Source organism: Egretta garzetta, unplaced genomic scaffold (genome assembly GCF_000687185.1).
Source record: "Egretta garzetta isolate BGI_Z169 unplaced genomic scaffold, ASM68718v1 scaffold211, whole genome shotgun sequence".
NCBI lineage: Eukaryota > Metazoa > Chordata > Aves > Pelecaniformes > Ardeidae > Egretta > Egretta garzetta.
The window spans coordinates 507,761-521,633 of NW_009258673.1; the positions used below are offsets into that span (position 1 = coordinate 507,761).

General features: G+C 37.1%; 1 protein-coding gene across 3 annotated transcripts in view; it reads left to right on the top strand.

Annotated features, from left to right (window-relative positions):
* Positions 1 to 13,873, top strand: part of DENND1A (DENN domain containing 1A) — a 211,402-nt gene that overhangs the window by 55,486 nt on the left and 142,043 nt on the right. For all 3 annotated transcript variants that reach the window (XM_035888591.1, XM_009648821.2, XM_035888592.1), the window contains one exon: positions 3,745 to 3,864. In XM_035888591.1, the coding sequence (XP_035744484.1) occupies positions 3,745 to 3,864 (120 nt within the window). The remainder of the gene's footprint in view (positions 1 to 3,744; positions 3,865 to 13,873) is intronic.

The following is a 13,873-nucleotide window of genomic DNA, read 5'->3' on the forward strand; positions in this document are numbered from 1 at the left end:
TGCATTTAAAAGAAAGTTATTTAAAGTGGTGAGCAGGTAGCGCCATAATGAAATTACTCCAGACAATGCTTTAATATTCCTCTCAGTCTTCTCTGCAAACACTTTGAGATGAAAGGAAATAGCTTCTAGAAGAAATACTGTCTTCAGTTATGTGTCAGAAAGGTCCTTACAGTCGTGTCTTACAGAGTTGACTAGCACTCTCTAGTGGGATTTTATCCCTCTGTATGTGCCTGGAAAGTGGTTTGTTGGATCGGCTCTCCGGTTACTGTAATTCTTAGTCCTCGGGGTGTTTTTTTTAATACATATTGTTTTGTTCATTCTGAACAAAAGGAGAGAGAAACACTGGAGTAGTTTAAGTAAAGGCCTTCCAAATACTTAGGTACTATTCCCAGTTAACAAGCTTGCCGTGTTGTTAGCTGTGACCACTTCAGGATTAGAATATCTCTGCAACGTTGAGAGGTTTTAAAATTATTATTCTTAATATAAAAGTGGAGATACCGGCTCATTGTTGAAATAACTTGAGAACATGGGATAATACCTTCTGTTGCAGTAGTGCTCTGTGCAGGATGTCTCTTCAGGATCTGTGGACAAATGATCACTACGAATGATGATGAAGAGATACTGATATAAATGATGGGTCACTGAAGAATAGACACTGCTTTTCCTTTCAGCAACTCAGAGCCCAAAGTAGCGTTACAGAACTTAAGTTTTCAAGTCCTGCTAGAGTCATGTCCCCAATTTATACCCTGTTTGTGAGGACTTTTCCTTGGGGAAATTTAATTTATGTAACTATGTTCTGTGTTATGTGCAGTGTTATGCCAGGCTTTCAGTGGAAACTTCTTGATGGTAGAAGTGTGCTCAATGGTACTTGAGTTCTGACTCTGATGTTAAACAGTGGTTTTGCTTAAACAAGTGCTGAGAAAAGACATAAGTCTTCACCTACATGCGTGTCCCTTATAAGGCTGCATGTTTTATAAAACAGGTGGTGAAAGCTGAAGACCTACATTGCCTCAGCCAGATCACAACTTCAAATGATGATAGGACAACAAAATTTGGAGGCAAATCAAGATCTTCTGCAGATGTGATTGTTCTCTGTGCTGAAGGTCTTGGCACTCATTGAGGCAGACTCTTAATTCTTTTTATATTGATTCCTTTTCTATATATTGTTGCCAGTGATCAAAAAATCACTAGGGACTAGTTGCCCCTTCCGTTAGGCAGTGGATCATGAGTGTTCTACTGTTATGGTTGCAGGATCAGGGCAGAGGCTGTTCTCCAACTGCAGGGGTGAACAACTTCACCTCAGTCTCATATCATATCAGGATTAATTTGTGTTAGTCAGATGCAGCTAGTGATGGGGCATTTTTAAGAAGTTACTTTTTCTCTCTCCAATCCTAACTTCTGTCTGCCCATTTAGAGATTAGATTTATGGTGCTGCCATCCTGATAGTAGACCTTCTTCCCATTTGGAAATAGAGCTATGTATCTTAAGTATTGGTATTAAGATCTTAGGAAAAGCACTTTCTGTGTTGGGAAGTTTATCCTTCCACGGGAAGAACTGACAACTGGAACTTGGGCAAGACCTATCAGACATATCTAGCTTCTGCAGATCACAGAAATACAAGAATTGTTAGGTTTGCTTTGGGGGAACTTACCAACTTGTCACAATTGTTTAATAAACAAGCTTCTCCCTGCTGCAAATGAAGCATGTTTTTTTCCCCTGTTCCATAATTTTAATTGTCAGCTCGAATGCTATTTCTCACACACACTCTGCTCTCAACCTTGTTAAAATTAAGCATATAATCCCCTTTTAAAACACCTTACTAAAATCACCATAGTAACATTACATCCAAGCTTTACAGATAAAACACAACACCAGTAAGGGATTTTTTGATATCCCCTAGCAGCTCAGTACGGTTTATGGAAATGGTTGCTCTGTTGACATTTAGAATTCGATAGGATGATAGTACTTATGCTGTCTAATTCTCAGACTACTGAAATGCTTTTAAATATCTGTCTTTTTGTTCATCTGTGAATTTGGAGTGCTTTTTTGTCTTCATCACTGCATGTTTTTCCTTCCCTGTTTGGGATCCACTGAAGGATTCTTCTTTCTGAACTGGACAGTGACATCTTTCTGAACCGGATCCAACTTTTATTTCTGAAAGTCTTTTTTTCTTTTTTTTTTTTTTTTTTTTTTCTCTAGGCACCGAGTATATAATCTCCCAAATAAATTGTTTGTTGCGTTGTATATGGCATCATAGAAGAGAATATTCGCTCGCTTTCAAGGCTTGTGACTATTAGTGAAGTGGCCTTGAACTGAATTGGTTTTGTTGTTGCTGTTGGTAGGACTGACTCGTAAAGATGCACATGTAAATGCTAGCCAATTTTCTCAGTTCTCTGGAAACCTAAAATAAACTAGAACATAACCTGAAATAAGTGTTAATTTCATACTGTTATGAGGTCTCAAATAGATCTAAAATTGGAATGAAAAGTCCTCTAATAATTATATTAGTCCCAGCTTCACCACTAAACATCAAAATTTCTGTTAAATGGTAAAACTACATCTCTACAAACTGGGAAGTCAGTTGGGCTTGGTTTACGTGGAAACTATCATCACTGTACATAAGCATTTGATTAACTTGATTTGACAAATGTGGTAATAGCTCAGGAATGTCTTTCATTTTGTTAATAAATAGCATTCAGAAAGTGCCGTGCTTTAAATGTAAAGCATCTTATTTTGATCTCAGCTTACTATTTTGAGCATCACCGATTAGTGGTAAAATAGGGATGTGAATTATAGCATTTTTAAAGACATGAATTTTTAAATGCTAGGGCTTGGGGGGTGTGTGTGTGTTTGTTTGGGTGGCTTAGTTCTTGTTTCTTGTGTTTGTGTTTTTGGTTTTTGTTTTGGTGGTGATTGTTGTTGGTTGTGGTTTTTTTATTTTGATTTTCCAAAACTGCCCAATTTGGGCAAATTTTTCCTGCAGCAATACTTTCCACTGTGGTGTGAGTGGGAGCCAACATCTAAGAATGTTATTAGTTCACTTGTGCTATTCTTGAAGAGCCGTTAAGATCTTACAGATGAGGCAAATGACCCTTTAATTTTGAAAAATCATATAGCAGTCCTACAAAATTATTTTTATAGTCATGTCTGGCTTTAGCACAGTGTACTTTTGATTCTAATTTATCAATTCTTCCTTTGCACACTATTCTAGTCTTTGTTTTAACTGACTGCCTAGCTGCTAGAGTAAAGGAGAATTGCCTGGCATGGCTCTACTTGCTGAACATTTTGGAATGATGTATCTGGCATACATGCAGAGTTGGTAGATGGATAATAAGGCTTCTACAAGTCCATATCTCAGTGTTAAAGAAGCTTAGCATGTTATTAAACGTCTTGCGCTTGGAGTAAAGCAATTCTCAAATGAAGAGTAATAAAGAAATATTTTAGGTTACATGAGAGAACGGGGTTTGGTTTGTACTGTGTGTACTGCATTGAAGATGGTTTGTAGTCAAAACCATTGTCATGTAAAGATAAATGCATTTTTAGTATCCTCCCACTCTTAAAATTGGGGGAAAAAAGAAAAAAACACAACAACCCCCCCCCCAAGTGTATACTCTCAAAGTTAATTTCTTAAAAAAATTCTGCTGAAAGAGGAAATGTTACAGGTTCAATGACTTAGACTAGAAACTTTTGACACGGAGTTAGCTTGGCATTAATTTTTTTCCTCTTTACTCTCTCTATTTTCAGCCATGCAGTTAACCAAGTCGGGCAGAACTTTACGTTTGTGCTTACAGACATTGACAGCAAACAGAGGTTTGGATTCTGTCGCTTATCTTCTGGGGCCAAGAGCTGCTTCTGTATCTTAAGGTAGGTCTGTGGTTTGGCTTTTGGCTGACTCTAGGAAACAGTGTTTGACTTTGCTGTGTTATACTGCAATTATAATTTCCAGCTGTTCAAAATTATTTTCCTATCTGGTCCTCAAAGTCACTGCTCTTCCGCGGAAGTGATGCAAAATATCTTGCACTTAGAGTTCCTCTGTAGATAACTGTATTTGTTTGTAGTCAATGTTCTTGACTTAACAGTGTGGAAAAAAAAAGTCTCTTTACAGTAATTTGATATGACATAGTATGATGGCAGCTGTTATCTTTAGCTGTCACAACTGATCTTGTTAAGACATTTTATGGACATTTGTATATGCAAGTTTTATTAACAAAGCATCTGTTGGTAACTGAGAGAATGTCACTGATGCTGTCCACATCCTAAAAGTTTGTATGTATGAGCTTTACTTTGTCCTCTTGAGGGTTTTGTGAAGTTTGTTATAATAAAGACTGTTAGTGGAAGTTGGAAACAATGCATTTCACATAAAATGGGCAAAGAGACTCTATCAGAGTAGTTTTTGATGACCTCCCGCTGACATGTTGGAATACAGTCCATAATTTTCTATTTACATTTGCTGCAAGAAATGATGCAAGTAAAATCAATGTTAATATCTACCAATTAAGTACTTCTATGGATTGATGATTTCCACATGGCATCCGGCCTGTCTTGTTTTAAACAAATTTAACAACAGTCTGTCTTCCAATTTCTCATGAACATGGAAAAAGCAGAAGTTTCAGAGCAATGGCCCAGGTAAAGGTAGCTTGCGTTAACTACAAACAGCCAGCTAGCTGACTGAACAATTGCTCAAGCAATCACAAATGAGGACAATTTCCTCTGTGAGCAATTGTAGGCATCTGTCTCTGTTGTCTCTGGTTTGCTTTTCATGTGAGAGAATCCAGTGTAAGAACAAGAAGAACTTGTCTTTTTCCTATGAGCACTGTGTATTGCACGTGACGGAGTGGGACCTTCTGTATATATGTTATCGAATATGACCCCTCAGGAGAATTTCAGGAACAATGTTGCAAAATATAGGAGCACCTATCAAGTACAAGGGTACTTCTCATTTCATTGAGTTGCATACAGCAAGGCCGTGGAATAGATTTTGGATTGATGTATGTATTCAGAATGAATACGTCTGTGCTATTTGTGCTGGCACTAGAGTGGTGAAGGTACCAAATGTTTGTTGCCTTGTACTTCAGCATTATACTGATGGCAGTGACCTGCTCACTAGGCCTTCACTGAACAAGCTTAATATTTGGAGAAATTATTGTGAAATCTACCAAAATTACTAATTAATTGTGTGGAAGGCAGGCTGACAGGTGTTTTCTCAGTATCTCCTTTCTTTTCTCTAGTAGACATATCAACTATTATTAGCTGTGGCAATCCAGCCATGTGGACCGTATGCTGAAGACGGGAAGGTATTTCCCCAGCTGTTTCCCCGTAGCTGCTACCCCGTATAGTTGGGGTGCTGATTCACTCCCATGTGGGAAGTGTCTGGTTACACAAGGTAACTTTTCCTGGTTAATGACAAATTAAAGGGGAAACACAGTTTAAAAAGAAAATCTGAATGAAGAGTAGTATGAGTCCCTTCTTGATCTCTCCTGGATAAGAGTTCTTTGCTGTCAGCTCCCTTATGTTGAGTGAATGCCAAGAAGAAATGGAGGAGTTATGTTGTAGTTAAATGCCTTCTGCTTCAACTCATAACCAAAAAAAAAAAAAAAGCATCTCAGTGCAGTTACAGCAGTGGATGAATTAGGACTCTCAGCTTCGTTCCTATAGCTTCTTTCACCTGTGAACTAATGAGAAAGTGAAACTTCATTAATGCACGTGAATGCAGGTCTTAGGGGATAATAGAGTGTGAATCAGCATTACACAGATTCACTTGTGATATTCCCAGGACTGCATCACCCATCATCCAATAAAGGATGCTGCATGGTAAATGGGTGGGTCAAAACATGCTGAAGAACGTGAGAGTGGTACGAAAAAGCAAATGGGGATGAAAAGGAAGTTTGTTTAATTGTTTTTAAATTACGGCTTGGATGGCAGCAAGCTTCAAGTATGTCTTGCTATATTCAGTGATAGTATAAGAATTAAGTGATATTGTTTATTATTAGAGATTTTTATCAGTCAGAGATTTTATGAGTCTGGCCGTGGTAAAATGGTTTGGAGGTGGAAAATCATCACGTTTAGATTTGTTATTGAAGAGGAACAGGAGAAAAAGGAAATTCTTTTCACTGAGGTGGTGCTTTAAAAACATTTCTGCAGAGGTGTGGAAGCAAAATGTAAAGCTGAGGCAGTACTCAGAAGGCCAGAAGTCAAGGTCTGGACTTTGAGCTTTAAAGTGACCTAGAGACTTATTCATGTGAATGCAAAGTACAGTTAGGCGCTTCTTGGAGTTTAATAGCAGTAAAGTTATCCACGTGGCTGGAGCTCCTGTGGCCAGCAGAAAAGCAATTCCATTTTACAGAGTAACTCTTGTGGCTGTTTTAACCAGTACTGTTTAGAAATCTGCTTTCAAGACAGTTTTATAGTTTTGTTTCTGCTGTGGATAGCATCACACAGATTTATGGAAATCTTTGATTAAGTTTAAAAACTGCATCTTCTAGGTGTTCTGTGATTTTTTTTTTTTCTTTTAATGTAGAACCACTGAGTCTGTCTCTCTTATTCCGTTTTCTTTTTTTTTTTTTCCACTCGATTTCTAGCTAATCATGAAACTGCAATGATCAAATACTGTATGTAACACAGAGTTGTGGAGCGCTCTGTAGCATAGATGACTACTTTCTGCATTTCAGACAGCAGAGGGCGGACAAAAGCACAAAACAAGTGTCACAGATGGTCTGGTGGGGTTTTTTTGAGGTTCTAAATGGTGAAGTGAATTAAAAAAAGCCCACAAGCTTACGTACCACACATCAAAATCTCCTGGGTAACTTGGAATTCCAGACTACTTTCTTCAGTGCACTATGTTACAAAATTTAAAATATGTTCTTTGATTCTTCTCTTTTCCAAATGATGAATGCATAGTAAGTTGAGAGCTAATGTCCAAGTCTGAGTTCTAATTTGGTAATCTTAATATCCTAGAAAAATTTCCATGCCAAAAGATTTTTTTCTTTCTAAGACTTCATTTAGAGATGTCAGGATTTTGGCTGAAATAAAATAAATCCTATTGGATATGCATTAGGAAGCTGATCTGTTGTTGTTGTTATTTTGTTTCTAGAGGTTTGCTTTAATCTAACTGTGCATCAGATTTGGCATGGGCTTTTGAGGGTGAACAACATAGATAGTTGAGAATTTAGTGAAGAGCTGTAGTCTATTTAAAAAAATAAAAAAATAAAAAATAATAAAAAAAAAGGTGTTGGAGACCTTCCCAAACTGCTGTTGCTCTCTCTTCTGAGACATCGTCTTCAACTCCTTAATCAGGCATCTCCCCTAGTTTGTTCTGGAATTTCTATACTCTTGTTTGTCATCTTTTCTAAATCTGCTATGTATTTAGAGAGTTAATGTTCTTTTATTAGGGCAAAAGAGCCCGGTAGGTGTCAAAAGAGGTTCAGAATTTGTTCTTGATTGCTATTTCCTGCTAATTGCAGTGTACTGAAAGATGATGTAAACATACTGATCTACTGATATGATCTAAGTGATAAGAAATAAAATAACAGTCTTAATTTATCTTTCTGCTTTTGCATATTCTTAAAGCATATAGATGCTTTCTGATTCTTAAAAATCTTGAATTCTGAGGCTCTTAATTTTAATTTCCTCACTGTTTTAATGTTAGATCTCCTTAATAGCTTATTCATCTTTTCAAATTTCTAGCAACTCTAGCTGTGCTAAATTCTCCAGAAGCCAGTTTGTTGGTTACAATATGGACAGCGTTGCTCAGTATCTCAGCTGTGTTTGCCTCCTTGGCTAACTCCTGTGCTCTAGAACTCGTGAGAGGCACAGGCATTGATGGGTTTCAACATTCTTTTGGTGGGAAAGTAACGTATAAACCAGTTTGTGTTAGTATCAGTAAGTGTATGAAAGGAGTAGAATGTTTTGGTTTACAATCTGCTTTCTCAAAGCTGAAGTGGACAAACACTTTTGTGTGCGGCCTGCCCATAGGGGGACAGTTAAAGACCTCGTTGCTGAAATTACTTTAAGCATGATGTTTCCGCTCATACTGATGCCATTGTTCCTGGTGGTCTGAAGATGGGTGACGAAAATGAAGACCGGGTTCATAAAGCTATGAAGAGGCTGCTGAACACAAGAAATTCTAAATTCTGTGGAGACATTGAAACATGATTTTTTTTTGTTTGTTTGGTTTTTTTTGGTTTTTTTGTTCTCTCCCTTCAGAGGAAGAGATCAAGTTCTTGTGTGAAGCCATTATTTAAAAGTGCATATCAGTTATCAGGTTGTGTTGTTGTAGCTGGGTTTTTTGTCCTTCTGACTTCTGTGTGTTGTGGAATCTCAGACTCCTGACAACTTTGTCTTCTGTGCAGTCATGAAGGAAGAAAAAGTTCTGCTTTAGGAATGTAAAAAATGTTGTTAACTTGGACTGAATACTTTTTTTGATACGCTTATTGCAGAATGTTTACATAATAAAGCTAGCAAGTTTATTTTTTAAAAATATTTTTATCTTTTGTCTTCTGAAATATTTCCAGAATTCAATCTAAGGACCCACTTACTGATGCTTGAAAAATTCTTCAGGTTGTAAACAGATAGGATCCAGTCATTTCTTCAAATGTGTGTTTATTTTATGTTCTGACTATTTAAACTTTAAAATAAGTTAATGTTTATGAAACATATGCTGCCTTTTGATAAAAAATAATGGCGATGTTGAATGTATGGTAACCTATTTAAACGTATGAACTGGTTTAAATGTGTGTGTCGATGTAATGATTTCAGGTTATGTAGCATAATAAAATGGTGACTTGAATGGTGCTATTTTTTTTCGTATAGATGATAAAAATCATGTGCATGTTCACCAAGTTGACCCTAGTATTAAACATGTACTTCTCTGATCGCAATGTATATTTGAGTTTAAAAAATAAATTTAGCAGTTTAACTGAGAAATAATATTTTGGTATTGGCTCATCTGAGCTTTTGTGGTAAGTAGTATAAGGTCAAGTATAATAACTGTGCTCTTCAAAACCATTGGGCAGAATCGTTTTGAGGTAACGTTCTTGCTGTTACATAGTTTGCTTCATAGTCCCTTATTTTTGAGTTAAGATGCTGAGGCCAGTAATGTGAAAAATGGAATGAAAACCACTCTGAAATAAAAATGTATCTTAAAAAAGCCCTACAAAATACCCCCAAGCCCCCAGCACTTTCACAGTACAACATAGCAATCCTAATAAAACTGGGTTTAACATTTTGAAGAAACTTACCAGTTGTATAAAACACTAAATTCTTAGTCCTGTCTGGATTACTGGTGTATGGTAAGAGTATTACAATCTAAAAATGGTTTTATATATGATTCTTCACTAATTGTATTTAAATATATTTTCTAGGATGTCCGTAAGCTTCTAAAATGTTATGATTTACTAGTTCTTAATTTAGAAAGCTGGACAGAGCATCCGTTACCGTTCTCCATTTCAGCAGCAAACTTGTGAAAGCTCCAGCAGTAGTCAGTGTACTTGCCCATCTAGGCAGATAAATCTGTTGCCTTGTTAACTGCAGTTTCTCCACAAATGTGACTTTGGTCAATGTAATGCTATATTTAATCTGGAAAATTTCTGTTTTCCAGACATTATAAGAACAGCTTTGGGAGGTGTTAGGTAAATGCTGCCAGCGCACGCACAACTGTTTATCCCGCAGAGGCTGCCTATGTGCTGGTTTTTCCTTTCCTATCAAAAAGGGTTGCAGCAATACAAGTAAAAACTTCCTGAGAAGAGAACGTGACCATTGGTACATGAATGAGATGATGGTAATTACTGCTTTGACAACACCAGAGAAGTGTATGGAACTGGACAGGGTGGGTTGCCCTGCAGGCCCTGAGATTTATGCATACTTAGTCAGTTGAAGTAATTAGACTTGGTGGGCAAGAACTCTCTCGTTCCTGTAACCGTGCGATAGGTACCTTTGTATATTTTTATTATTAACTAGTAGAATTTCTATTATCTCTTAAACTGTGAGCTACAGCACCTATTTCTAACTGCTTGAAGGAGCAGTAATAATATGTCAAAGATTTTTGTCTTGCTCCAAGTTTTGCTTAAGTAAAAAAAAAAAATAAAAAAAAAAAATCAAACTTTGCATAGTTTTGCTTTGGTTCACAAACTTACTGGGCAAAGTTACTGATTTAAGAAGGTGCTATAACCATGTGCAACTCTGATTTCAATTTTACTTAATTTGAAGTTTTCAGTGGGTATTCAGCTTTTGTACCCAAAATGAAAATCATTCTTCTGAAGTGAAATGGAGAAACATTTGTGTGGAAATCCCTCTCGGCCAAAATAGCTAAGCTGTGCACCACTCTTTTTCTAAGATAAAAAGAAATGAATCTATAATAGTTTGTGACAGATGGCAGAAAATGTAACTAACTGAATGTGATTCTGTATGGAGTTATTTGAGGTTTTTGGTGTGATTTGTTGTGAGTTCCTCTCCTCCCCCCTTTCCTTCCCTTTGATTGCAGTCTTTGTCCATTTATTCTTAGGATAGAATAAGATTTCTGAGCAGGGGCCTCTCTTGTGGTGCAAAGTGAGAATTGTTTTTAATTGAGCAGAAACATGTGGAAGGATCAGGAATATCTCAAGGGATTACAGAAAAATTCCAAATTTGTACTACTTACAGCTTGTGTTTAGAGCAGGGTCTGCTGGGAATAAATGTTAGTTAGTGTGACCTGTGACCTTAAAAACTGTTGACATGGATTTCAGCCAGAAACTAGCCACAGAACTCCTTTGTTAAGCTCATTCATAGCTCCTTGAAAACTCTAGGCAGTGAAAGTTGCCAGCTCAAATCTAAGGAAAGCAGAGCCCTTTTTTTTTCTTTTTTTTTTTTTTTTTTCTTTTTTTTTTCCCATGCTTTGGAAACAGTGGACGCCCCTTAACCAGCAAGACTTCTTTAATAGGACTGCATCGCCTAAACTTGATTGGAATTGACAGCTTCCTGGCTCAGGCTTGCCAACTGGCAGGGCATTGATGCATAGGGGACAAACAGCTTTAGGGGCCTGTATACCTCTGTTTGTGTATGTGCCTCCGAAATGTAACACGCTTCTGTTGTGATACCTTCGAATGTAAAGAAAAAAACTCAAAACCCTGAACACTGCTTCTAGTTGCATGAATCTTTCAATTATTTTGGGGGAGAAAATTGAATATTTGTGTGGTTTTTTGTTTTAAAATAATTGTCCCGTTGTCTTCTAGAATTTTCCCTTTTCACTGATTTGGCCAAAAGCCACAGAAAAAGACACTTGGGGGGGGGGGGGAGGGGTTTTTTTTTTTGGATTTTTTTTTTTTTTTTTTTTTTTTTTTTTAAAGTGCGGCTGTATAGTACTTAAAGATCTGATTATCCCACTATAAAAGGGTTAAATTTACAAAACCTTCTTGTGCACTCACTTTTTTACAAGTTTTTCTACTTAGTGGGTTTAGTGTGTCTTCAGCCGATTCTGTGGTAGGATTCGTTATTTGGCCCGCATGCAGGCTTACCTGACTTAAATTGTACTTTTGAAGTAAGATGTGCCATCACATCAGTAAGTTGTGATCCTGCTGTGTACATTGGGTGGTAAGTATAGGTACAAAATTGGATGTGGGCAGGAGAATACAAATTTTGGTTAATTTTAAGCAGGGGGGGAAAAAGTATGAAAAATAAAATAATCTTAATGAAGAATCATTGAGCAGATAGGTGGCAAACTGAGATCAGATATCCTTGATTGACTTACAGTGAAACTTTATGCTCTTTCTCTACTGTGGGGTGAGGTCCCATGGACTCAATAGCCTTTGAACAACCTGCTGTTAAAACACCCAAATATTGCGGGTTTGATTCAGGGTATTTCTCAAAGGCTTGATTTTGTAAAAGTGCACACTGTGTAAGGCTGGTATGTCTCTTGGAATATCTTCCATGCTTTCTTTTTGTTTGGTTTTTTTTTTTTAAGAAAATAGTAGATGCAAAAGTGAATAAACAGTGTTTCTCCCAAGGACAGTGCAGTATTATCCAAAAATGACTATAGTTTTCTAGGGATGGAGAGGAAGGGTGGTGGGAGAAATTGGAAGCTGCTTCCCCCTTGTAGCCATGCTCTTCCATTGAAGGCGTAAGATTCTCACCCTTTTCTTAGTCTTTATCATCCTCTTTGAATTGTTGTGCTGGTTTTTGTAGCCTGAGAGAGCTGGACTTCCTACTGAACTAATTCCCGATCAGCTGAAATAATTTGAGTTTCACTGGATTCCACCCACTTTTCCAGAGCTGATTACGCTGCCTTCCTGTGTATGGAGCGTTTTGCTCATGTTAGTGAGTCAGGTTGGAGTAATTCAGCTCAATAAAAGCTTGAGCCTATAGAAATTCTTTAATAACCTATGGAAATTATTAAATACTTTAATTTGATTATTTTTGTTTTTGTTCTAAAATGTTCTGTAGCTGTTGTTTGTGAACAAGTATTTGCAGATGAATAAGGAAGGAAATCGCATTCTCACTTTATCTGGATGAAAGTTTGGAACATTAAAAAAGCACAGATTTGTAATGCATGCTTTGAACTAGTGTTAATAAGAATTTTCTTCTGTGGAGTACACAGACTATCATATTAACGACAAATAATTTAATGTATTTACTAGTAGTCTGATATATGGGAAGGCTGAGCCTTAGAATTCTTGTTAACTAAAAATTCTTACCCGATTTACAGTTTCTTCATGCTTTGCATTTTTCCTTTGCATGCATAAAAGTAAATTAATAGGAGGTCTATTTTGTGCCTGGTAAGAAAGTAGTTCGACTACTTTTTTTTTTTTAATTTACTGCACAGCAGCATAAAAGCCCTCTGTCTGGCTGTGTGCTGCTTTGGGGAAGATGTAACTCCAAACTGTAGGTTAAGCTTTTGGTGTTTTCCCACTTGTGGGTTGTACATGGGGGGTTTTGCCTGGTTGGTATTCACAAGCATTGATTGCAAGAAGAGCAATTACTGGTTCCCTCTGAACTGTAGGTTAAGCTTTTGCTGTTTTCCCACTTGTGGGTTGTACATGGGGGGGTTTTGCCTGGTTGGTATTCAGAAGCATTGATTGCAAGAAGAGCAATTACTGGTTCTGTGTCATCCCTCTCTCCCCTCCCCAGTCTTACCATTGATATATGTGCACAACTCAAACTTTAATTTTACTATCTCAGAGTGAATTGGACGATGGAGAAGGGAACTAGCACAGACGACAAAATGGTACCAGGACTGCCGAGTTCTGCATCCAGTTGTCATTTGGGATGGATGCAACAAACCTGCAGTCTCGTGACCATTACCTCAAGTACTTTTCTTCTGGCAAGCTGAGTAAAATAGATTTTGGGTTCTTTTTTCTTGGTAAGGTTAGGTTATGCTTAGTTCATTGTAGCCTGCATGAGATTATAGCTTTTATCCATTTATGTAATTTTATTTTATAATTTCTTTTTAAAAGAAGTTTATGTATAATCCACTTTTTTGAAAGGAGAGGGAGAGAACTAATAATGAAACTAGGCTTGCCTACAAGAGAGGAAGAATTTCTTTTGCTAATTTAAAGCTGTAATTATAAGTCTAGGCTGCAAGCAATGACTCTACGTAACCCCAGAGCAGAGATACCCTTTAAAAAACAAACACCCCCCACCCCATGTCTCTTTAACCTGATTTCTTCCCTTCCTTCCCCTTTTTGCTGTTAGGCTTCTGTGTGCACACAGAAAAACACTACTGTCTAGTTAAATAAGAAAAAAAGTTCAGACTTTATTTTATGAGAATTTACTATAGTTGTATGTTGAATAAAATGGTCATAAGTAAAATCCATGTTTTGCTTCCATATATATCTATACAATACATCAAGCCTTCCAAAAAGATGTTTGATAATGGCTAGAAATTATATGGAACGCTTTTTGGACA